The sequence below is a fragment of the Ambystoma mexicanum genome, chromosome 1p, assembly GCF_040938575.1.
Source record: "Ambystoma mexicanum isolate Mex_15411 chromosome 1p, UKY_AmexF1_1, whole genome shotgun sequence".
Classification (NCBI taxonomy): domain Eukaryota; kingdom Metazoa; phylum Chordata; class Amphibia; order Caudata; family Ambystomatidae; genus Ambystoma; species Ambystoma mexicanum.
Window position 1 is genome coordinate 563,274,143 of NC_090921.1, and position 26,667 is coordinate 563,300,809.

A 26,667-nucleotide genomic window follows, 5' to 3' on the forward strand; every position below is an offset into this window, starting at 1 on the left:
ACGTGCATTGCTAGTTGGAGCCCCTGTGACAATATGTCTGATCTGAGCGTTGATACTATAGAAACATTTGAAACGACATAAGCACTGAAACTGAATCCAGCTCAAGCAGCAGAATTTCACAGGCCCTAATGCTCCTGTAGCTCTTGTTATTCTGGCAGTGCAAAGAGCAGCACAAATGTGGTCAATGCAATGGCGATACAATGAGCAATGTTTACCTGGTATAAAAGTAGTCCCCAGCTGGAACAGATCAACAATCTCCAAACAGGGACAGCACAACAAACACAGTGTGCACCCAGTTTGCAGTATACTCCATTTGGACAGCCCCAGTAAATTCATTTTTCACAGGCCCATTATATTGGCAGTTTGAAACCTCCAGTACACTCCCTGTTTAGAAAATACGACTTGTTTGGCAAACCTCAGTATATTCAAAATGTGTAAGGAACTCATCAATCCTACTGCAATCTCCATCTGTTCTGCACTAGCCCACCATTTCACTACCAAAACCCAGGACATCCTGTCCTCACTCTCCTCCACCCCCTTTCCTACTCTCCTTCCTACTCTCGAGCCTCCTTTGGCACCTTTTTCTCCCTCCCCTGTATTCTCCTCCTTCTCACCCATAGCTCCGATTGAGTTCTCTAAGGCTGTTTGCTCTATAAAGTCTCCTCCAAACAGGTGCTCCCTGCTCTTCCAAAACTATCAAGGACAACATCTCTGCTCTCACTCCTGCCTTGTCTGATTTCTGTAACCCTTCCTTTGCCACTGGCTCTTTCCCACTTTCACCCAATCACTCTCTTGTGCACCCTTTCCTAAAAAAGCTGTCTGCTGACCTCTGCTGGCCAGCTAAATATCACCCTAGCTCCATTACCCCCTTCCGGGGTAAACTCTTGGAAAAGTTGGTCATCTCCCAACTGACCAGCCACACTGAATCTGTTGGCTGCCTCCATGACCACCAGTCTGGCTTCAGAACATCCAGAGGCACAGAAACTGTTTCCTGAACACCCATGAAGTCCTGCTCTCAAACCTTGATACAAACTCACCCTCTGTTCTCATCCTCTTCAATCTTTCCTCTGCCTTTGACACAGACAATCATGCCACCCTCATAAAGCGGCTCCACGACACCCTTGGTATCACGGACCTTGCATTGGATTGGTGAACTTCCTTCCTCGATTTCTACCTTGTCTCCTCATTTCCAGTGTTATGTGGGTGACACCCAGCCCCTTATTCTCCTCACTGGCAATCATGCTTCGGACACACTGGGTGGTCATTCCGAGTCGGGCGGTAGGGGATACCGGGCACCGGTAAGGAGACCGGGGCCGGTAATCCCCTACCGCCCAATTCCGAGGTCCCCTAATGGGACCCGTAAGGTACGTTTGGTCAGACCAAACGTACCTTACGGGTCCTGTTAGGGGACCAATGGCGCAAATAACGGGCTTGCCATTCGCGAGCCCGTTATTTGCGCCCTCCCCATTCCCATTGAGCCCTGTAGGGAATCAATGGGAATGGGGAAAGGTTTTGTCAATGGGGACTTACCGGTCCCTCCAGGGTCGGAATGGATCGGTAAGTCCCCATTGAACCAAACCGGAGTCGGTACCGGTATGGGGGGCAGCCATGGAGCTAATTGCTCCATGGCTACCACCATATTTGGAATGACCCCCACTGACAATAAACAACACCTATCTGTGGATGTTCCAAAATGGACTAGCTCTTAACAACGCCAATACCGAAATCGTGATTGTCGGCACTGCGCCCAAGCTATGTAAAATGAACCCGGCAGACTGCTCCTTTCAACTCGCAGAGTATGTTTTCTGGCAGCCCTACCTAAAGTAAAAACCCTTGGTGTTGTAGTTGACTAAGAGCTTACAATGAAAGTGCATATCAGCAGCATTGTTTCATACTCTTCATATTACATCAAGCTCATAGTGTAAATCAGACCATTTCTTGACTCAGCTGGTAGTGCCACATTGGCCTGTTCCATCATAGGTTCCCATCTTGACTATTGTTCCAGCCTCCTAAAGGATGTGGGTAAAAGTGAGGCTCAACCATCTGCAGGTTATACAGAATAATGCAGTCCGAGTGGTCATTGGCCTATAGAGATCGCACCATGTGTCAAGTGCAAGGAGATCACTACATTGGCTTCCAATCCATAACCGGATTGAGTTCTTTACGCTGCACCACCCATGCTTGTCTCTTCAGGAAAAGTCCTGCATATCTTGTGAGGCAGCTGGCCTGGCTTCCTGCCAGGCAAACCTTTAGATCAAATAACTATCACTGGTACTAAAAGGATGTTTTTCTGTAGCAGCGCCACGTCTCTGGAATGCCTGACCCCAGATCTAAGAGCCTGAACCTTTATAGTCTCCTTCAAACATAGATTGAAGACGCTGCTCTTTGAATGACTTCCTATTGGTTTTTTCCTGCTGCCTTTCACTGCTTAGTCCCTGTTTTCTTCTTTCTGTTATATGTATGTTCGTTTCCTGTCCCTGCGCTTCTATATCTGAGGGCCTCGTTACAGTGCGTTAGAAATACATTAAATAAATAAATGCCCCTGCCTGCCGCTGAGACTGGTGGCCTGGTACACTTATGAGTCACAATGTGAACCAGGTCCTCACTGACCAGTCTCCACCTGCACCCCCCCAATCAGCACTGCCCTCCTCTGACTTCTTCCCTGATCAGCCTGGAGGGTGATCACCCCCCGCTCCTGCACTTAGACAGTGGCTTCTCCTAACCTCTCCCACGAGCACTTGTCTTGCCCCTGGTCCGGGCCCTCCCCCCATCCACCCCCTGCATCTAGTACACTGTATTAGTCCCCACCACCCCCTTCCCCTCCACCACTCCCGGTCCCCCAGCACTTCTTCCTGCACTTGCACGATCCGAATGTCAAGTAGGACCGTTACTGGTGTTTTCATCCCCTGTCCCCTGCCCCTTTTGCCCTGTGGCGCCTAGAAACACTCTTCTTGTTGTAAAGTGTTCCTTATAAATGCCCAATAAATAACAGCAAATACATTCCTAGTTTACCAATCGCATTATACTCCTGGTTTAACCTTCCCAGTGTATTTCCAGGATGACCATCCCAGTATAACCTCACTGTGCAAAATGTTTCCTCATCATCCCATTATAACGTAATTTTCCACAATCCCTGTTTGACAACCCCTGGTATTCCAAGGTTAACTCTCTAAATATAATCTCAGTTTGCACAATCCCAGATTGGCAACCCCTGTATAGTCACATTTTGCACTCTGGTAATGTTCCAGTTTGCAATAACCCAGTATAGTCCCAGTTTGACAATCCCTTTATTTTACCATACCACAGAATGCCAGCATGCATGATTGCAGAACACTCTCGCTCTTCAGCGTATGCCCATTTTGTAAAGTTTCAGCATGCTACCATGTGACTGTTGCACAATGTTTGGTGTGCACAACTGTGCAATTAAACAATTCCATAACGCACCCAATTTACTAATGGGCAATACCAAAAAGATTCCAGTTTGGAAAAAATCTGTTTATTTCCAGTCTTAGTCCCCTTTTGCACACCTGACTGTACTTCCAGTTTGCAAAGCTCCATTATAATCCTAGTTTGACATTCACAGTTGGTACAATTTCTATGTAAACCCAGTTTCACCATGTTGATATATATCCCTAGTTTGCGAACCTCAGTATATCTGCAGTTTGAAAATGTAGTGTCTTACCAGTTTGGCATGCCCATTATACTGCCGGTGTGACAATTTGCCAAAAGCAGTATAGTACCAGTGAGCACAAACCCAGTATATTCCCCATTTTGACCAGTTTAGTATACTCTCCTTATAGTCGTATTTTGGCATCTCCCTTTGTACCTTTTCTAAAACTCTGAAGGAACGACTTTTACATGTGACACATTAATAATCAATGACAAGGAGCGTGATGAGGCTCTGCGTTCATCATACTGAGACACTCCACTCCAGGTCTGTCTTTTCCACTCAATATGGAGAACACACCATTTAAGTTCTGCCCTTCCTGCAACAGAAAAATACCCCTGGAAAGACATGCACAAGGTGTGCAGTCTCTGGCATCACCCCGAAAAGACTTGCAAGTCCTGCAACTTTTTCTGCTCGAAAACATTGAAGGACCGGTAAACCAAGCGCTGGCCAGCCAAGCCATGTAGGCTGAGGCCTCCATAGACGTGGCAGGGGGAATCCAGTGAGGGCAGCATCAACATCCTAAGTGACACTCACGGCAATCATACTCCGAAGGAATCACAGGCCAGGGGTCCTGTGATGGTGAAATCACCTGGCGGCAAAGGCACTCACACCTCACGCCACACTAAACACACATCCCAAGGCCAAACGAAGGTCATCGACCGATCATGGCCACGTGGTGTCTAAGGAGAGCTCCTCCAAGTCACCCCTATCCTCTGGGCCATCGCGTTCACATTCGCCGCATTAGAGGTCTCTGAAACAGGCACCGACCAGGCCCGTTTCAGACACTGTGCCTAAAAAGGCACTTCTTGATTGCGCCAAAAGGCATGCGTCAAAAGGAGTTTTGACACCCACTGCTAACACCTCCAAAATGAGGGAACTCATTAAAAAGCATGTCCCAGTCACACTTCTACAGTCAAAAACATCGAAGACACTCAAATCTTCGACGCCCCTACCTTCCAAGACCTCTACCTCCCAAGATAGCGGCTATGTTCCCTCCAAAGAGACCCTTTTAGGGGCCCTACGTCACAAGGAACCTACACCCTTGCAAGACACTCCCACCCCCTCAGCCTTTCCCAAATGAACTCAGTTGACCCCAGAGAGTTTTGATAGGGTAATGAGGAGGATTTCCTGTTTTGTGGATTTTTTGGACCAACAACCTGAAGAATTTAGAAACGCCAGTGCTTAACACAAAAGGAAGGGGTAGCCAGGGATGAACCACCTGCGAAGATTCCTCATTTGGACACCCCTCAGCCCAGCACCTCCAGCCACTCCTCAATCCCAGGACCTCTCTCAAGAAATCTACTTTGTAGACCCTTCAGGTTCGCAAGATCCCCGTTCCCAGGGGCATTAAGGGGACCAGTATAATCAGGACCAGTATTATGATGTTGATGATGATGAGGACATCTGCATCATCCAGTCCCCGGATCAGCCAGTGGGTGATTCACTGATTGACAATTAGCTCTCGTATAACAAGCTGCTCCTCAGGGCCACCCAGCATTTCAGAATTGACACCCAGGAGGCACACCTTGACAAGGATTTTGTGGAGGATATTCTGGGAGACAAGAAATCCGCTACACAGTTTATCCCCCTCCTGCAATAAGTCCAAAGGCACATCCAGCCTTCCCTCTTTACACCAGATCTTACCAGAGCGGTTAACTCTGCATCGAAAAGGAGTTCAGGCCGGCCCCTACTGACCCACTGTACGTCAGCGCACAGAAAATATCTGCGTTTCCAAATAGCGGGAGAACACTACCAGTTCAAAGTGCTCCCCTTTGGCATAGCCTGAGCGCCAAGGGTATTCACCACGGTACTAGCGGTGTAGCGGCGCACCTACGCAGACAGTAAATCCCAGTGTACCCTTAAAAAGATGTCTGGCTAATAACAGGGGAAGTCTCCTCAAATTTCCAAATACAGCACCCAAAAAACAATCAACCTTCTGTTCCAGTTGGGATTCTCAATCAGCGAGAAGAAATCAAACCTCATACCAGGCCAAACAAAACAATTCCTGAGAGCAATCATAAAGACAAAAGAGGAGGGTGTCTTCCCCTCAAACAAGAGAGTTCAAAACATGCTGCTTCAAGTACCTCACTATCTAGTCGGTCGCCAGATAACCGTATGGAAGACCATACGCCTGCTTGGTATGATGGCCTCATGCATTAACCTAGTTCCACACACATGGCTGCACATGCACCCAATGCAAGAGTGCTTAGCAAAACAATGGTCTCAAGCAAGCAGTCTTTGCGAAGATCTAGTGGTTGTTTAGCTAACCCTAGTACAAGCTTGTCGCTGTTGGGCGAAGGACAACTTGCTCAAAGAAAAGCCCTTTCTCAATCCACCAGTTCAAGCGTTACTAACTACAGACGCTTCACTCTCAGAATGGGGAGCCCATTACCTTCACCACACAGCTCACGGCCAGTGGACACACACCACAGCCCAAAATCACATAAACCTGCTTGAACTTCTCACAGTTCTCAATGCTCTCCATTCTTTTACAGCAGCATCTAGTAAGTCAAACAGTGCAAGTCCTCACAGACACCACTACTGCCATGTTTTACCAAAACAAGTAGGGAGGCACACACTCTCCAAATCTGTCCAAGCAATCCCAAATAATTCAGAGTTGGATACTGAAGCAGAACATGTTCCCAGTTTCTCAACACGTTCCAAGGGAATGCTCTAGCAGACACTCTGAGAAGAAACCGTCTACCCGAGGAGCACGAGTGACAAATCAACAGAGATATTTTGGACAAAATCTTCTCCCTGTGGGGTTATCCTCCCTTAGACTTATTCGCCGTAAGCCAAAACACACAATGCCCAGACCTCGCATCCAGGTTTCCCCATCAAAGATCCAAGGGGATGAGCTGGTCAGGGAAATGTGCTTATACTTTTCCACTGACACCACTCCGGAGCAGGATAGTGCACACGATGCTTAGGAACCAGGAACACGTCACGCTAATCCGAATAGCTCCAGTGTGGAAAAGACAACCATGGTTTCCACACCTGCTGGAACTGGCGATGTGCAACCCAATCAAACTTATGTGCCCCTTCAACATGCTGTCCCAGTACATGGGACCAACACTCCATCCACATCCTCAGTCTATGAACTAGGCAGCCTGGCTCCTGAAGTCATAGAGTTTGGGCACTTAAACCTTCCTCAAAGGTGTATGGATATACTAAAGGAGGCACAGAAAACCAACACCAGACACTGTTACTTCAAAAAGTGGAAAAGGTTTGTAGTATGATGCAGATCGCAATCCCTAAATCCAATTGAATGTTCACCATCCAACATCCATCACTACATGCTTTATTTACTAGACTCTGGCCTAGTATTTAACTCAACGTACACCACTTCGCAAATCAAAGTGTCTTGGTGGAAAGTCCATGTTATCAAAGCTTTCATGGAGGGAGAAAAGAGACTATACCGATCCATTTCTAACCCTCCACCAGGTTGGGACCTTAATATTCTACTCTCGAAGCTCATGGGTCCGCCCTTTGAACCTATGCAGAAGGTCAGCCTAAAACACAACCTACAAAACTGCCTTTCTGGTAGCCATCACCCTGATTAGACAAGTCAGTGGGATACAGCCATTATCTTTTAAGACCCTTTCATTGTAATCCACAAGGACAAGGTGGTCCTTAGAACACATCCTAGGTTTTCACCAAAATTCATATTCAGGTTCCATATCAACCAGTCCATCGAACTCCCTTTTTTCAAAAATCCATCTAACTCAGCTGAAAGGAGTCTCCAAACATTAGATGTAAGGAGGGTGGTCTTGTACTACAAAAACAAGACAAAACCTCTATGGAAAACAGACCAGCTCTTTGTTTCCATAGCACCTGGTAGGGAAGGTGATCACATTTCAAAGAGTGTCATCTCCAGATGGATAGTCAATTGAATACAACTGAGATATTCACTATCCAAAATGACCCTACCTTTCACACCAAGAGCCCACTCTACCAGAGGTACAGGAGCTACTTTAGCATTTTTTGCAAATGTCCACCTAGACGCTATTTGCAAAGCAGCTATTTGAAGTTCCATGCATACCTTTACTGGGCATTACTGCATTGACACACATTCTAAAGCAGATTCACAGGTGGGACAAGCGCTGCAAAAACATGTACCTTCTCACAACCCACCTACTTCTCCAGTTACTGCTCGCCAATCTATGCATAGCATGTGATGTAAGCAGATCCACAAGCCTCGGAAGGCATACATTACTCACGTAATCATATGTCTGATGCTTGTATCTGCTTAGATTCACATGCAACCGCCCCTTCCTCCCCTCCTGAAGTCGAAAATGCATAGATGTTTTTTGCTCTATCGCTATTTTCTGCTTTATTACATCTGTACTCACACTACACTTCATGCTACCTCATGTCAGAAACAAAACAATCTGAGGGACCTCAACGTGTGCAGAACCATGGGTACAGTAGACATCACACTAGGGATAGTATTACTAACACGCCCAGTCGACGTCCCTTTTTGAGTTTCAAGGACAAATCATGTAATACTCTGCGACTACCACTAGATGTCTGCCTATGCATAGCCTGTGAATCTAAGCAGATACAATCATTACAGGAGTAAACAATGCCATACATATAAAAACGATTTCAAAGTCACATAGTGGTCTTCAGATGCCAGTATAACACAGAGATAATCTTATGGATACTCTTATAAATAGCTAAAACAACATTTTCTACAAATGAAAAAGATGTGCAGGCTGAATGATTGGGTTATTGGGGGGGGGAGAGAGGGAGACAGAGAGAGAGAGAGAGAGAGAGAGAGAGGAGAGAGAGAGAGATGGAGGGAGAGAGGGACACCTCTACCAGTTCAGAAATGCAGACAAGGGAAGCAAGCATTGATAACTCCTCTTCCGGAAAAATGAATCTTAAACATAAATTAGAAAGAAGGCACACACAGGTTCCTGTGCTGATAAAACATTTGATTGCAAAAGAAGAGGAAACCACAATTCCTTAAACTGCATTTCCGAACGGAACACCACAGAGGATGTGTCACTTCCCAGTCCCCAAAAAATATTCAATGCAGTAATCGTGCTTCATTTCCAAACTTAGGGAAAATGGAACGTTTGTCCCTTCAAAGTAGCATGATAAAAACTTTCTTGAATTTATATTGTCGCATTACCCGAAGTATTAAACAATCAGTATTAAACAATCACTCTTATTTACACAACAAAACACTGGGAAAACAAGGGAGGAGTGAAATAAATAAAAAAGGGTCATAGTGAAAATAATAATCCATTGTATACAGCGCTTCTTGCCTGATTCTGCCCACTACTGTCGTAACAGTTACTATTATTTCCCTATTTAATTGTAGTCTGTGTATAGACTTCAGAAGATTGAAGAGTGGAGTCGGCTGTGCCATAGAATTGTAACTTGCAAAGTGTAGGTTTGCCCCACGTCAGAGGCGAGCGCTTAATTCATGACCTATTTTATGATTTAAAAACGTTTAATTTCTATTCATGGGGTTCGCCAATAAAAATAACATTAGCCTTAATGCATAATAATAACAATAATAATAATGAAACAGTCATACCCATAGCTAACAGTTACTGCATATGCAATAACCCAGCGATAGGGTGCATTAACTCTGCGTAATGGCCCATGACACAAGTTGCAGACAAGAGTGAAGTGAGGCGCTTATTACAAGTTGGTAATGCCTCCACCAAAACAGTTGTAGCTATTAGCACCCGTCATGCTTTCCATCATGCTAAATATATTTTTAAGTTATAAAATGGTGTAGTGGCAGTTTCGCAAGTAACCAGAAAAAGAAACCAGTAAAAAACAGAGAACTAAGAGTCCCTTCTCCGTTTCCATGTCAGCCATTCATGGAGGAGGGGAAAGTTGGACCTCCAGTGTGAGCAATGAAGTGGTAAAATAAATGTAAGCAGATGCTTAGAGGAGTTTGTGAGGAGGGCTTGACAAGGGGAACTGATGAGGAGAAACAAATGTTGTGGGGTATCAGTGATTGGAGGTTAGGGTACTGGACGCAAGATGGTGCCTCCCACACATCAGAGTTCCCACATTCTGAGCTACCTAATTGGCCGGGCGGCCATCACATATCACCTCCCAGTTTCTAATCCATAATTGGTTTGGAACACCCAAAAAATGTTCTACTTTGCTCAGTATTCCTTTGAGGTTTCACTGTTAGATCACAACCTGCCTTCACCTTTTGAACAATAAAATGATCTTGCTGCTCGACCAAGCTCGCATACCTATAGTTGATGACGAATGCAAGGTTGAGGATGTATCTGAAATGGTCAGACTCTACATAGTTGGAATCATGGGCTGCCATACTCAAACCCACATGATAGAGATGGGGAATTGAAGCCCAGAGAACCAGACCACCACACACCATCGCCCACCTCTCCATTCTCATTCCACCACTGTATGGGAAACCTTGCATATGGGAGACACACTGCTGCGTTTATAGGAACATGTTAAAGGGCCGTCACTTACCCCTGTTTTCACCACGCTGACCTAACATATCTTTCTGAAGGTTGGGGATGGCCCTGTCTGGGGACCTGAATAGAAATGCCATTCAATGTTCAGTCCAGTCAAAATATAATGCTGATTTCATCTCTTTTATGTTTAAACCCAAAATGTGCACTGTTAGAATATGGTTACTGGGTCCTTTTTTTACAGGAAGCTTGCTTTGTAGATTCTTGGACCTGGCCATGTCAGACAAGGGGTTCTTTCTTCCCTGAGATTTCTTAGATCATATGTTGATCGGTTGCCCGCCCATAACCTGTATACTTTGATATGGTGCCACTGGTAGCAAGCTCTTTTTACTCCTGGCTCTCCAGTGAGTTGTTGGACCCTTTCACCTGGGAGCCTATGCAGAGAGAGAGACGAATTGCGACAAAGATAAGTGAATGTCAGCTACGTCCAGGGCCAAATGATGTGATGGTCTTCTTCACTTTGTAGATCGTCCATGGCTGATGGATTCCGAGAAGGTCCAGAAACTCCAGGACAGGGTGTATCTAGCCCTGCAACACGAGATCCAGAAAAAGCACTGCAGCGACGACACACTGTCCAAGGTACATCTCAGATCACGCGACCAGCTCTTGCACTTACTGTAGGGGGCCAGGTGCCAACGAGGGATACTGTGTCTCCTTAGAAGCTCTCCTATTCTCTCCCTTTCTAAGCTTAGGCAGTACCCATACATACACAGTCTTTACAGTAGGGATGTAAATAGTATTTACCATTAAGGTATTTTTTTAAGGTTTTACTTAACAATGGGAATCTACTCTTTAGGGGACAGAATGCTTTGGGCCTCATTACACGGTAGGCGGTAAGGGTTTACCGGTACCGGTATTTTACCGCTACCGGTAAACCCTTACCGCCTTACTACGAGGTCCCTTTGCGGATTGGTACATTAATGCCTGCTTTTAGCCGGCGTTAAAAAACGAACCCGCAAAGGGACCGGGGTGCTAATTACGGTACCGTAATTTACGGTACCGTAATTAGCACCTTCCCCATTCCCATTATGCCCTATGGGGCAAAAATGGGAATGGGGAAGGGCAATGGAGGAAGGAGGAATTACCGCCTTCCCAACCTTGGAATAGGGCAGTAATTCCCCTTTCCTCCAAGGCGGTACCGGTAAATTACCGGCATGAACCATGGCGCGAATAGCGCCATGGTTTACCGCCAACCGTGTAATGAGGCCCTTTGTACTGTGTGTGTGACCTTAAGTTCTCGACTGTCACGTCTAATCTAGCCATGTCAAAAAAGTATTTTTCATTAGGTATCTACAGTGGTTTCCAGTGGGTATACTTACATGTCACTCAAGACGCCAACCGCTGTAACGCCCCCATCAGAAGGGTTGACAACCCTTTCAATGAAAGGAGATGTAATGAGGTCTCTTGCAGAGTATTTGATATCAGCAATCTTGGTGGGAATGGTGGCTCCCCATTGTCACTAAGTTTGATGCTGGACAAACATTGTCATCCGTCACTTTAATTCGTTCAATTTAAATATTTATTGTAACAGATAATTTGTCTTTGTTGAGGACAGTGCAACACCATCAATCTATTAATCCAGGGGTAGGCAGCGTACAGCTCTTTAGACGTTTTTTCGCCTCTGATTCCCATCATGCCTCACCATTAACTATGCTGGCTATTGATAATGGCAGTGGTAGTTCAAAACATCATCAAACAAGTCAAAGCTTGCAGACACCCCTATGGATCAATGTAGCTATAGTATTTCCGGCATAAATGAGAGCTGATTGGTGACTGGGGCACTCTGCAGCCAATTGTTTGGGCAGAAATGCAGACTGTAGATATGAAAAAGATATATCATCGAGAGGGTTATTTCAGTTTGTTTGATACTCATCAGTATTTTTTTAAAGAAATAGAATGCACGCTACCTTTGATCAATTGTGAGCCGTTGGCCATCTTTTCTATTTGCAAGGTCTTGGACTATTGATTGATGAGCTTGGCCAACTAGAGTGCCGTAGGTGGATTGATGCCTTTCACCAGGAATCCGCTCCAGGTGAACCAGTAGCGTGCCAATTTATTCTTTTATGTTTTGCCACTGATTAATGAGCGTGCACTGTAAACACAGCACCTTCCCTTCCCCCACCTCCTTAGACCCTATAAATGAAGTGCTCAATGCCACTGCACAAAGAGAACCTGATCTGTGCATAAATTAAGCCCATCCGTGGAACAGGCCGATAATAGGACATTGTCGATAAGTCATCGCAATGCCACGCTTGCTTCTCTTGCTCTGTAGTCGCTCTGTTGTTTCAGTAAGTAGTTCAGCTTCTCACCAGTAGAGAAGGTGTGTTCTTGTAGTACACACTTCAGAGAGGCATACAGGACCCTGAAATGGTATATGCTAACAAAGAGTTCTGCAAAGGGAAATGTAAGTTACTGAGAAATTGTTTTTGTGCTAGATTCCCTGCTTTGGAGTGTCGGGTTTACCATTCACATTAATTTCAAATGCTACATCCAGGTCCCCTTAGTGCAATCTGCTCTTTGTGCAAGTCTTTTGTCTTGTCTTGGTTTTCCTAACTGTGTAATTTCTGCTTTTGTAAGATCATCTCCAAGCTACCGCTCATGAAGACTATCTGCAACCTTCACTTGGATAAGCTGGAATTTTTTCGCCTCCTGCATCCTGACACTGCTCTTAATTTCCCACCCTTATATAAAGAAGTCTTCAACTCTGAGCTACAGTATTCAGACTTAAGGGAAAGCTAGGGCACTGGCTGAAAAGTGCAAGCTTCGGAACTGTTGTTTCCTTTCTCCAAAGACTTGTGGAGGGCAGGGCATTCGTCATGGGGTACCAAGACCTGCTTGGTTGGATTCCACAACCAGCCTATTGCGCCAGCTGCCAATGACCTTTCTGTGAAAGCTGCCCTGCATAGACTGAAATCACTCTTGAATGTAGTGTACCGTGGCAGAAAGTGAAGTACTTTGCTGATACCAGTGAATGTGACAACTCCACTCAGTCAAGGACGTCCGCAGACAAATGGGAGCAGGCGACACACTTATTTGCCCATGATTTCAAAGAACAGAAAGAGAGTGTGGAAAAGAAAGCCCAAAGGAACCTGGAGAAAGTAAAAAGGTGGTAACAAAATTAACAATTGTTCAAGTTTTCTGTGGAACAGTAGATTATGAGATATGGGCAATAATAGGTTCCTGAGACTACAAGGATTGTGGGAATGCGCTTGACTGATCTTATTTTGGGAATCCTAGCTAAAGAGTTGGCTGATGGCTTTCCTTTTTCTCGACAATCAATCTGTGCCCCTTACACCTGCAATCAGCAACAGTGACAGAGCACATGCAAGCCAGAACGAAGGGTACATGAACTAAGCACCACTGCCAGATGCTCAGGAACACAGCCAGGCCGCACTAGAGTGTACACGTTTTTGTGGGTCTCCCCCCCCCCCCCCCGTCAGGTGGAGCTACGGCTCGAGAGCTGCTCAGTGACATCAAAGCGAAGAGCAATCCAAATAGATTATCATGACCTAAAATACCACTACAGTATGAACAGCAGCACAATGTATTTCCCCAGTGGTGACCTGTGAATTCTATAGGCGATCTGTGAAATGGCTGCATCCGGAGGGTATCATGTTAGGATGACTTAACCATTCCAAGTAAGGGACCACTTGCACATAGCAAACTAATGAGTACTACTGTCATTTGTCATGTACGTCAACTCGGATGAAAAAGTATGTTCTACTGTGTAAATATTATTTATTATCTTTCGCACTTTTGTATGTAGAGGGAGCAGGAGATATTTTTGGGACGCATGCATACCACTTCGGAATATTGCCCAAAGAGGGGCTGCAAAGCCACTCACAGACCAAGGACAGATACCAAATGATGGCACGAGTAAATCAAGGACCCAAAAAATCCAGTGTTCACAAGATGTTTTAGAGCTGTTGCCAACATTACAGAGCCACGTTTAATTGAAGCGAGAGATTTAGAGCCTGAAAAACACCCCCATGTGTTGCATTTTGAGTTGCACGTGGATGTATTTTTGTGGGGAACACCCCCTATTGTGGAGCATTCTTCACTGCCCTTGCCTCTCTCTCTACCCACTTGGCATGCTTCCCCTAACATGCAAGTTTTTTAAATCAGCACATAACCTTGTTCTTCATATTAAAAACGAGCTTGAGGCAGTGGTCGAAGTGGGCGGGAGCGATTGGCACCAGTGCTCCTCTTCTTTTTTCTATTAAGCTTTACTGTTCCTATACGTTTTTCTTTTTTCTTTTTCAACCATTCCGGAATGGTTTTGTTTTTAAAATAAAAGTGCGGAAAGAAGTTGAAACATGCACTATCAGTGCACTGCACTGAATGCTCCCTTAAACAGCAGGTGCAAGAGTTTGGGGGTTGTATTGTGCGTGGGAGGGGGTGTGGCGATGGGGTTTGTGGCGCTTGAGGGCAGGCCAGTAGGCAACATAATTCCACTACAACATCCACAAAATCTGTTCCCCAAAACATTTTTACGCAGCAGACGTCATTCTGTTTTTAGAACTTTCCAAATCTATTTACATTCTTAGCCTCTTAGGATTTCTTTGTCTTCCCTAACACATGTACTCTGTTTTCCCAGTCTTCATTATGCAGCTGTCTCACAGTTATTGATCCCTCAAGCTACCATATACCCTTGTATACAAATATGGTGCAACATTTATTTTGGAATTAGTCATACATAAAATCCCATATTTCCTTCCATTGCTCCCCTTTCAGAGCAGCATCTGTACAATATTTCTAATCACCATAAATATATTGCTGACCGCAATGGCACTGCCTTGTGCTAGCGTGTCCTTTTCATTGCACGCTTTAAAATCCTCTTCCTTGCATGTTCATCTTTATATGGTTTTGTCTATGTTATTTAATTTCCACTTTTTGATTATTTTGCTTGCAGAATCTTTTTGCCTCTTTACTCTACTTTTCCCACCTGTGGCATGCCATATTCGTCTTCTACACATCTGCTCTCCTATCCACCCGATTGTAGAAATACCTCCCTCGCCGCTTGCTCAATTTTCTCCTACCATGGTAAACCAGCATGGTGCCTGTCCCACTACACATTGAACTAACGACTGTTTATGGGGTCAGACTAGGCCAAACAATGGCCACGAGCATGACAAAACATGGCACACATTCTTGAATCACAGTCCGTAACTGAGTAGTATCTGGGCAAAATTGTGGGAGAAGATACATGGCAATTGAGGCATTTTAAAGCACATTAGTCCATTAACATTACTAATAGAGTCATCAAACTAGCCAATGTTTCCCTATACGCCTGCCCGAGACTTGGTCAAGAACATTCTCTGCCTGAAACATCCTATCAATATTGTATTGCAAATCCTGGACTTAAGATTCCAGGACAAAACCTGCCACTTACAGCTTTGCCTGTTGTTCTTTTTTGTGTTAGCTGCCATTTTATGAATTCTTACAAAACACTTCATCAAAGTTCTCATTTAGAAACCCTAGGATGAAAGAATCTGTGAAAAAACAGATCATAAAAGGCTCTCCTGTGAAGGATGAGTTTGCCTTTTAGTTTACATTAGTCTTATGGAATCAGTTGCCAGATTGGCAGATGCAAAGCTGCCCCACAATGCCAAATGTGTTTGCTTTTTAAAATGTACGGTAACATGCACTAATACGTCCTTCATTTTAGGTAAGATTGCTACTTTCTATCAGCCATTTCTGTTCAGGTTTTCAAGGGTTGATATTCTTTCTCAACTGGAAAAAACTGAATTGTACTGAAAATTAAACCGGAGCTCGCTTATTTAAAAGGTCACCGTGTCTGTGAACATTCTGGCCATGAATTCGTAAAACAAGGGCTAAATGTCAACTAAAATGCAAACTCGGCTTGCAAAGCAGAGGCCAAAGTGCCTGAAAGAGAGAAAACAGAAGGCCATAGAAATGGGGAGACATCGGAGAAGCCATGGTCCAGGCGAAGAAGCAATGTAAGCTGGCCTTGTCAAGCTTCAACTGCAGGGGGTTTCATCAATGTTACCAAAAGCATCAAAAACATAGGATTCCATTAAAAATGCCAAGGTTGCCCACGCGTCTACCCAGCATCAAATATATGTTACTCCGTTTGTTTTCTTTTGGGGGAAGGGGCAAGGCCTTCCCCTGGAGCCATTCAGTTTAACTCTTCACATCCTGCCCTCAGTTCTAATCCATCAACCCCAAGTCCCTCTTTTCTTCAGGGTCTAGATTTAGTCAATCAAATTAGTCAATCAGGCATAGGTGTGGATGTCCCCTGAGCACCCCACCCCTTCTTATTCCCCACCCTCACTTCCAGTCCCCCCTCCAGTCCCCCTCCCATCCCTCTTTTCAGTCAGGCTCAGAAGTGTTACCCTCATACTTATCATAAAAGGTTACTTCTCCTTTCCACGTTATCCTTTGATCTGACTCCAGGTCCTTTGAAGCGACTGTATGATTGCAATGTAGCAAGTAATGACAATCCAACATAACAAAAGGGTGTAGTTTCTGATGCCCATAAATAGGATTCAGCTCCCACTCGTGAAAGACTTTGCTTTTAGCCAGTCAACTGCCCTGTGCTGCCCTAGAAGCCTTGCGTAGCTCAATTTCCTTGGCTGTCTTGAGGGCCACTCTGCAATGCTCAATAATTGCGTGGGGATTTCGAGGTTTCTGGAACCACTCTCTATTTGCTCAAGTCTTGAAATCCTGAGAGATATTCACAAAAGCCCCTGTGCAGTACAACACAAAGGAGAATCCCTTAAGCAGGGATTTCGCCAATCCACCAAGATGCCTTGTCAGGCAGGGAGGGCACTGACATTGTGTGTCTCGTTTTATCTCTCGCTAAGAAGCCTATTTCTCGCAACAGTAATCGAAATAGTGCCATACACGTTGCCTACAGATATGTACAGGTCTACAAATCTGAGAAACATTCATAAAGGTATTTTGGCAAAGACTACATTTGGAATCTCTTTAGGGTTCAGAATAGTGCGACTTGACTAAAGGCAAAGTGGAAGACGTTTACATTGGTGCTCTTTTCAAAGCTGTCAACACAGCTCTGGCTTATAGGTTTATGAAACAACATGGCCGACCATCTCACCCCACATAAATCCAGTGCCTTTCGCAGTCCAGTGCAAACAGCCTGGGCTAGTCTGTTCAGAGATTGTATTCAACCAACTCCATTCCAGTCCTGTGAGAATGTGAAAACCTCCAAAGTAGCTTGGCCTTAGAGGGTTTTTGGATGCTGCTATCTGTAGGAGTAAATATGCCCGAATGTACGATCAAGGTGACATGCTGTGGAGGCTCCCCCCAGTCCACCCTCACTTGTACAGATGACTGGTGATGAAACTTAGTGCATCATACTGATTGCTCAGTCTGAACAAGCATGTTCATTGGTGATCTTCGAACCATCCTTTTCCATTAAGTCTAAGAGCACTGTAAAAGAGAATTGGCGCACTAACCGATCAGGAAGATCAGGGGAAGTGAAATGGGAAAAGATGTCCTCTTCAGAGGCGTGGTCATGATCACAATGCTAATTGGAATAAAACACTATCGAGCCTCCGACTTCTCCCCGAGATCATACAACAATCATTTTCAGAGTAACATATGGAAGATGCTGGTGTTATGCTTGCTTTTTTTGGTAAGCCAAAAAGAATGGTCGGACATAGTAGTGAGCCCATTACCTGTACGGTATAATTGATATGTAACGCTTACATTCTAACATTATCAATGTTTGTGTGGAAAGAACACACAAACTGTAACTGCTATGCACATCAACGGCATGTGGTCAAGACATGGCATGTGTGTGCGTGGACACTCGGAAAGCAATGGCCAATGGGAAGACCTACTTCATCGACCACTAATGCCCTAACAATGGGCCTCATTCTGACACTGCCGGTATCCTGGCGGTAGAGCCACCAGGATACCGGCAAAAGTTGTTACCGTTTCCGGCACCCGGTCCAGCGGGATTGCCACCGGATTATGGGTGCTGGAAGGACGATGTAAATCTCCATTGATGGAGTCCCATAGAATTCCATGAGGGGATTTGCCATGATTACCAGCAATGCTGATGCCGCTAATGACGTCTTTTCAGGTTGGTAGGGCGCCTGCGTTACCTCCAACTATTAGTGCCCCATCAGCATTCCTGTAGTCGGCCGGTCCACTAAAGTGGCAGTATCCATGAATACTGACACTTTTTTACTGGGCCGGCCAACATAAAATGAGGCCCAATGTCCTCTGATAAAGAAAATATTAGAATAGAGCTTTAAGAGGCTATTCTGATTAAAAGATGTCAACAAGTAATGTATGTCAAAACTTTGATGATTTAAAGGAATATGGCTGTGTCCTGTGCACATGCAGTGACTAGTGTTACAAGCAAGTATGGACGTATATATTTTTAAATTGAGCCTTTATTGGTCCCTTTCTGACTAGATTAATTAATAGACTTTGAAATGTGCCCACAGCAAGGGATGTGACAGGGTTATTTGCATATCTGAGACCACAACAGCAGCTTCGCTATGGACCCTATGATATGTGGGGTCACGCCTAACCCTCTCGATTGATTTATTTATTTCATACATAGTTATAATTCCTAAGAAAGCCAATCTTTAGAGTCCCCCAAATTCTTCTTTTATCTGGGGTTCCAAAGCCACTTCTTGCTACCCCGTGTCTCTTTAATGCTGGATGTTGTCCACACTGTATCCTGCCGGTTTACCTTCCTACAGCAGAAGTTCTGGTTATCCTCGCTCCACACTAGTGAGAAAGTGTGCAGTAGTGAAGGGAGTATTGTAGTGATCTCCTAAAAGAGCAGCAACACCCTACATCAACAACCTCATCTTTCTGCTCTTTCACCTGATATCATCGGAGAAATGGTAATGAAAATGTTGTGCTCACTTAAAATAACAGTTACGCGCACTGCTGTGACACCAAAGAAATAACAGAAAACACCACTGTTAACATCAAATATGTGACAACAACACTGATGTATGCACGTCACTGACATTAAAGGCATGGCAGCAGCAATCTTATGCAAATTGCAACATTGTTACACTCACTTCTCTGACATTAAATGTGTGTCAGTAGCGCGCTTTGATATCTGATAGCGGAGTCGGGTTTGGTAACAATGTTGCACACCCCGAACTATGATAAGAGAAAAAAGACTAACTCAGGTCTGTCCTGTGGCTCCAGTGATTCTACGAGAAAAATCAATGAATGTCTGTTTTTCTTCTGTTTGAGGAGTAGTATTTCTTCTGCAAATCTTCAAACTGTATTTTTAGTCCGCGTACCTGTGCTTTGTTCACACAACTAAGAAACTAGGGTGAGTTTTAAAGTCTTAAGATTCAAACAATAGAGATAACATGATTTTATGTATTCTTTCTCAATAGTCCTAATTCAATGTAAAAAAAAACCCTGCTCATCATCACGTAATAAAATGTATGGATCAGGCATTTATATCATACATTTGAGATTTTGGTAGCCTACATAACTAACTTTGTAAAACATGTTTACATGCATATTAGCCTATAGGCAGAAACCTTTTAACCAAAACGTATGTTTCTCTGAGATCTTCTCCAGCTAGGAGGCTCGCGCCCATACCCAATGTTTAACCAAGGCAGTCCTCTTAGTCAGGAGGCCCAGATGCATAGCAGACTGGTCTTCTAATTGCCGCGGAAACTCTATCAAATTTTGGCACCCTAAGTCACTTTATCTTCATGTGCCTGAGTTCCTTTATCTGCCTACCATATGGGCAGGCTAACCACAATAGTAAGCAATATAAAAGAAAACTGGACCTTGCCATTATATCACACACCTCAACTTGATTCCTCACCACCAGATTCCCTCGCTGAGGTGAAGACAATTGAGTATGGAGCTGTAGTTCTGCCATCTTGAATGATCCAAGAACCAGGTGTGCCTGCCCACGACACACACCTGAAAAAAACCTGTAAAAGTCATAATTATGTATTATATGTATTTCCTGCTTGTCAATGATGCCTGAAAGCAAACACATATGTTCCATGAGTTTTTGGTCATTTTTACTCTTTAATTTATTGGAAAGTTGTTCATATTTGTTGTGTATATGCACTGATTTGTGGCAAAGGTGAGGATGGCTACAATTAAAGGATGCTTTGAGCGACAGCTCTCTTTGTCAGAATCTGCTGCCATCTAGACTTCCTTCTGGCTATGTGATAGCATTGCTCTCAAGTGGAAAAATCCATGCAACAAGGTTTCCCACTCCTGGTTTTCTTAGCCATGTCCTGTTGCATTCTAGGAACTGTCTTCGTACATTTCTGAGTCATGACCTAAGCATAATTCAGTTGGGATAACGCTTGACATTGGGATTTGAACACCAGCCTCATAATCTGAACGAGGAGGGCGCTTGAGAGACAGTTGTCCACCTTGGACTTGGCCATCAGTGAAGACAAGTTGGTTGCCAAGCTTTTGAAATGTTCTCAGTAAACATGGGGAAGAAGTGGGGGCGAACCATGCCATTTTGTCTTTGTAGAATTTTTAGGAAGGTGTGTCTTTTCTCTTTGAATGTCTTGTCTTGTAAAAATGTATCTTCTATTTTTATAAGAAAAAGAAAAATACGAAATAAAAATATTGTTAATATTATTTTAGCAGACTGGTCTCGCTTGCTGTGGGAAACTGTTTATTATTTAAAGCAAAATTGAAAACGAAACGCCTTGTCTGGAATACTTTTTTATATGAAACTAAAAATGATAAACATTTACATGCAAACATATATATATATATATATATATATATATATATATATATATATATATATGTATATATATAGTACAAAAGCAATGAGATTTCAGCAATAAAGATGTATATCCATAGAGTTTGCTGAAAAGCAAATAAAGGCTGTTTTTACAAAATGTGATTATTTTTTGGTGGGAGAGCGGGGCAGATGTTTTAGAAAAAATTGAAAACGTGTGTATGTGTGTTGCCAATGAATTGTCATTGGTTCTGTTTCTAGAGGTAATATTCACTGGCCTGACTTTGTAGCCTTGGGGAGGCAAGTCTGCCCTAAGGGTGTGCCACACCACCTTTCTGACCATATAGTTCTATTTAGACTCCGCACCTGTTTGAATTGTTCCTTTTGCTTCCAGATTTGCTGTTGGGTGTGTCAATCTTGCAGACAGGACAACCCATGAATCAAAATCAAGGGGCGTCCTGTCTTCACTTGTATGATACCCTATGTCAGGAGCCCAAGATTTTCACATTTTTATTTTATTTTAACACCAATAGGTAAAAGCAAATATACATACTTAAGCAATACAAACAAAGCAGATCAATGATAGAAGCATACAAACCTTATGGATAAGCTACTCGTATCAGAAAACGTTTGTGGACACAAAGTGAAAAAAAAACCAACAACATCAATTACATAACATGTTGTAGCAGTGTCACGCCTACTACCCACCCAACAGGATACTAATGTAGAAACAGCAATGCAACCAAATCATATTAAAGCTGCACTTCAGGAGACATCACTGCCTTGTCACTCTCTTCCTGTGACCAACCTGTTCACCTGTGTGAGAAGATCGACTCAGTCACCTCCGAACCGTGGTAGCAATAGACGGTATCATACAAGCACAGTGCCTACAAAAATGTGAATGCGAAAATGCTGCATCTGTTGCTCTGCATTTCACTGCAAGTATATTTAGGGGGGCCAAAGGTAAAAAATAAGGTAAGGGGGGCATGGGTGTTTGTGGGGTGGGGGTCTCTCCCGCATATACTAGCAGTAAAAGGGGAAAAAGTCGACATTTTCATATTTGAAAGATGTGTTTCATAGTGATCAGATAGATCCGCAATACCCTCTCAATGCAATACAAGGTACTTTACTGGCATGACAAGTTATACACATATTCACGCAAATATACAGCATTCTTAAAATAGGACATTCTCCCCAGTAGCTCTCATTTCAATTTTCTGAAAAAGGTCCACGTTACATGCTGGTATCTCAGCTATATCTGGTAGTTCTTTTTCTCCTGTTTTACTCCAGGAGTTACTTCTTCATACAGAATGTTGGGCACACAGGAGAAGAGCGGGAATGGTTCTGTCCGACCCAGCATAGGGATATCACCTGCTGTCAGCCTGCCTGTGCAGAGGGTTGAGTGCAGAGGCTGTGGCTTTTGATCGGTCGTTCATGTTTCTGTGCCTGACTGTGAATGGTAAAGCCGGAGGTATAGCAAGAGGAAGCTGTTGATAATATATATGCTGTTTGACTTGAAATTTGATAGCCTGATGCATTCCCCAACCTGACAGTGGACATTCCTCTGCCAGGCCCAGGAAAAGTCACTCCAGAGACAAGTCCAGGTGCTCTGATACTACTACTGTGGTGATTTGGCGCAATATAAGACAACATTAATGTTAATGTTAAAGGTAGCGCACCATCAAGAACGGAGTTGGTCTGCAGGGGCTCAGGCAGATCTGTAAGCTAAGTGGTAGGGGTGGGTTAGAGGGTGTAGGAAAGTGAGAAGGTGGTGTTCTTTTGGCAGCTTCAGTTCGGCTTTCACCGGGCACTGAGCTTGGGTGTGAATATAGGATCGAAGCAAGTCCTCGTGTACTGTTGTGTTGATTTATGTGTTGATTGTTTGTTGTTGCAGTGTGGTGAAGTGAGTGCGGTTTGCTGTGAGAGAGGTGGCTGAGTGGGTTTTTGTGTGAGTTAAGTATGCCGAAATATGAGGTTTTGGTTAGTGGGTTATATGTCTCGTAATCCAGTTTTGTTTTATGTATCCAATTGTCCTACTGGGTAGGTATAGTCTTACATAAAGTATCCTTCTTAAACTCTGATTCAGACTCAGCAGTGGAAATCTGTCGGCACCAATGAGATGCCGACAAATATTGGATACCTCTTCCCATCAGACATTTTCGTTTTCAGTAGAAAATCAGTGGTTTTAGGAGTAGGTTTGCTACTCCCCCACGGCCACGTTATCTACTGTAGACACATACTTTAATAGCTGTACCTCTCATCATGTTCTTATCATGTGCTTATTTATTGTCTGCCTGTGCTACCCTAGAATTGTATTGCCTTGGTATCTGCAGCCTTGGGGGTGTCCTGCTAGAGGTCTTCACTTGCCCCCTGGTCCTCTGTTTTGCACTTGTACTGATCGGAATGCACCATAGTCCTTGAATTAACAGATTGTTGTTTGCCACCTTTAACTTGTCTTCCTGTCACCCACCAGGGCTCAAGTCCTAAAGAGAATTAGAGGAGACTCATTCCCTCCTTAACATAGGCAACAGAATAACCACACACTGCAAAGAAAGAAGCATAAATCTTTACGGGGATATGTTTGTCAATAGGCATTCCATTGATTGAGAAGTTGCTAAAGCAATTGTAGGAGATAATCCAATGCAGAGATTACAGTACCTACAACTATGCTCAGCAGTGGCCAGTGTATGGGAGTGCTTCCCAGAGGAAGTTAAACCAGAGCCTGGGATATATACTTGCCCCTATCATGATGAAGAAAATAGGCCTCCACACTCTACAAAATATCCCTATCAATCAGGGAAGTCCAGACCCCAGGTGTTAAAGGAGAGTGGGAACATGATTTGGGAACCACCTTTACAGGTGCACACTGGTCACAATTATGTCGATTGACAAAAAACGTAACAATAGGTACCGGCTGATTCATTATAAGATACTCAACAGGGTCCACTTCACCCCAGCTCAACTTAAAATCATGTAAAACAGAGTAACTGGAAAGAGTCCTAGATGTGGGAGTGAAGAAGCGGGCATATTCCATATGATGTGGTCTTGTATAAGGCTTGCCAACTATTGGGCTGATGTATGTAAGGCACTAGGCGAGATGTCAGACCAACCTATACACTGGGTGCCGGGGGCATGTGTACTGGGCATTGTAAGCATAATGAACCCGATTAAACGCACATTTCTGAATCTGAGTTTATTATTAGCAAAACATGTGATGCTACTGCGTTGGAAAGCAGGGAACCCCCCCCCCCCATGCTGGGAGACTGGGAGTAAGACATGACCTGGACGAATGACAACGAAGAGACATACTCTGGACTATTACCAATGACATGCCACCCAAAAGACATTTGGGATGGATATAGGCAATACTTGCAGGATAAAAATCAGAGAGAAGAAGATCAAGAAGAGCTGTGAAATGTAGATATGTAATGTTCCAATGGTATATAAAACGAACATGTGTAACGATAAGCAATGTAATTGAAAGTAATGTGATGTGAATATATGTGCAAGTGAAATAAAAGTTTAAAAAAAACATAGGCAGCAGAAGTGACATCATAGGAAATGACAGCACAGGAAGTGACAACACAGTTGTTATAATCAAACCATCCAATTCAAAGCTTGAAAACTGAATACTCATTGCTGGTACAAAACAAAGTTGCAATATGTATGCGTAAGCTAACCAAAACGCAGAGCCATTGGGACCAAACCCCTACAATGTACAGTTCTTTAAAATGCTACAAACCACCTCAAAATCACTTCTACATCATAAGCCCAACTCCTCTTACCGCTCCCATCTACTCCCCTTTGCTGTCTACCCGCAACTGCTTGGACTTGCTGCCCTTCTTCCTCAGTCCCTCTCACCTATTATATCGCAGAGCGTCTTCTTCCAACTCACTCTCCCCCAGAAGTCCACACCTCCAATATCCCCATCTTTAAATCTAACTCCACTCGGCTACCTTTATCCTCTACCCCGCTCTCTGCCCCTGTACACAAACTCTCTACTAAACTCTGCCCTTTGTCTGCCAACTCCTGGTAGTCCCTTGTAAATCTCTGCCCCTACCCTTTTCCTCTAGCTACACCACGTGCCACATTGTTTTGTCTTTCCGCCACTCAAACAAAGCTTGAAAGCTTGTCCATGCAACAGAAACTAGTGCAAAGCCAGACACACTGATTCCCATTGCAAATCAAATTAAACAAATGCCATATCTACAATGAAATTAATGAAGAAGAACACGTATGCATTTTAAAACATGCACAAAATAAATGTGTTTTATATATATATATATATATATATATATATATATATATATATATATTCAGTAAAAAAAACATTGTTAAAGGGACGTTTACCGAAAAACCCCTGAAATTCGCCATTTATGGTAAGCTAAGCAACCATAACTCGTGCCACCACCGTGCACTGCCAAGGCTAACACGCAGGGCATCAAAGATGACATCACAAATGTCATTGATGACATCACATGTGCATTTACCTTTCATGAAAAGTCTGTACAAGGGATTCTTATTGTAATGTTAATAAAAAAGTGTCAAGGATCATTAGAATAAATATCATGAGGTATGCAGTGCATTAAGTAATGCATTAATCCAAATAACATTGTATTATGAAGTTCTATCCAGTATACTAAGCTACTCATGCAGAAGCATAGGCATTGCGTGCAGCATCCATGATGTAGGTGCAATATTCATAATCTTGCCATGTTGAATAGTGAAATGATAACTGCTTTCTTATTAGAGTTTTGTGTAGTGTGAAACATGTAATAAGTAGCTAATAAAACCCACTTACTACATAATTGCATTATTACAGACAAAACACAAAGAGACAACAACACATACAAATATGGGTATATACAGGGAAAGTGAAGTAACCAAAAAAGCAGAAGTAGTAGCAGAAAGAGTTCATAAACTAACTGATTATCTTTATGCTGAGAAATGATTGCTCTGTTTCAAAGCTGCTACTTACCCTATGTATGTGTATCACATGATGTGACTGGACCCTAAGGAAAGTAGTGCGCGTACAATGTATACAAATATGAGCATATACAGGGAAAGTACAGTAATAAAAAAAACAATCAGAAAGTGCTGATAACCCTACTGATAATCTTCATGCATAGAAAGCATTGCTGTCTTTCAAGCCTGTGTCTTCCCCTATGTATATGTTTCATATGATGTGACTTGACCCTAAGGGAATTACTGTAACAACATACTTGAAGGATAAGTCTACAAATATAGTACCTTTTCAATTTTTAGTTCCTGACTGTTACTGAACAAAACCATGTGGCCTAGATATGTCAGTAACGGAAAAAAGGGGGAGCCAGACATGTGATGTCATCAGTGATGTCATCAATGACATTTGTGATGTCATCTTTGATGTCCTTGGTGTTAGTCTTAGCAGTGCAAGGTGGTGGCGCGAGTTATGGTTGCTTAGCTTACCATAACTGGCGAATTTCAGTGGTTTTTTGGTTTTACTTGGATCCATAACGTCCCTTTAACAAAGTTTTTTTACTGAATTTCACAGGGTTTTATTAGTGCAACTTAACCATAAAGTCTACGAAAATCGAACTTCATTGCAGTCCTTCCGGACAGTGCCACATGACCATATGCTGGCGCGCGGCATGATGACGTGTCCGAGAACCCATACGCACTTCACGATAAGATCTGTGCTTTCAACTTCAAAATTTCCCTTGCACAGTTCCAACACCTATTCCTACTCATCCATTAACAATCTAGTACACAGTACATACTTTTAACAAAACTGCTATTTATCTTAAAATGGCATCAGCTAAGGCCATCCCTCCTCCCCAAGA

The 26,667-nt window shown here is 43.5% G+C and overlaps 1 protein-coding gene across 1 annotated transcript in view; it reads left to right on the forward strand.

Annotated features, from left to right (window-relative positions):
• Window positions 1-20,803, forward strand: part of LOC138575680 (nuclear receptor ROR-beta-like) — a 131,363-nt gene extending 110,560 nt beyond the window's left edge. The window contains exons 9-10 of the mRNA XM_069649501.1: window positions 10,613-10,725; window positions 12,724-20,803. Of these exons, the coding sequence (XP_069505602.1) occupies window positions 10,613-10,725; window positions 12,724-12,885 (275 nt within the window). The 3' untranslated portion in view covers window positions 12,886-20,803. The remainder of the gene's footprint in view (window positions 1-10,612; window positions 10,726-12,723) is intronic.
• The last annotated feature ends 5,864 nt before the right edge of the window (window positions 20,804-26,667 follow it).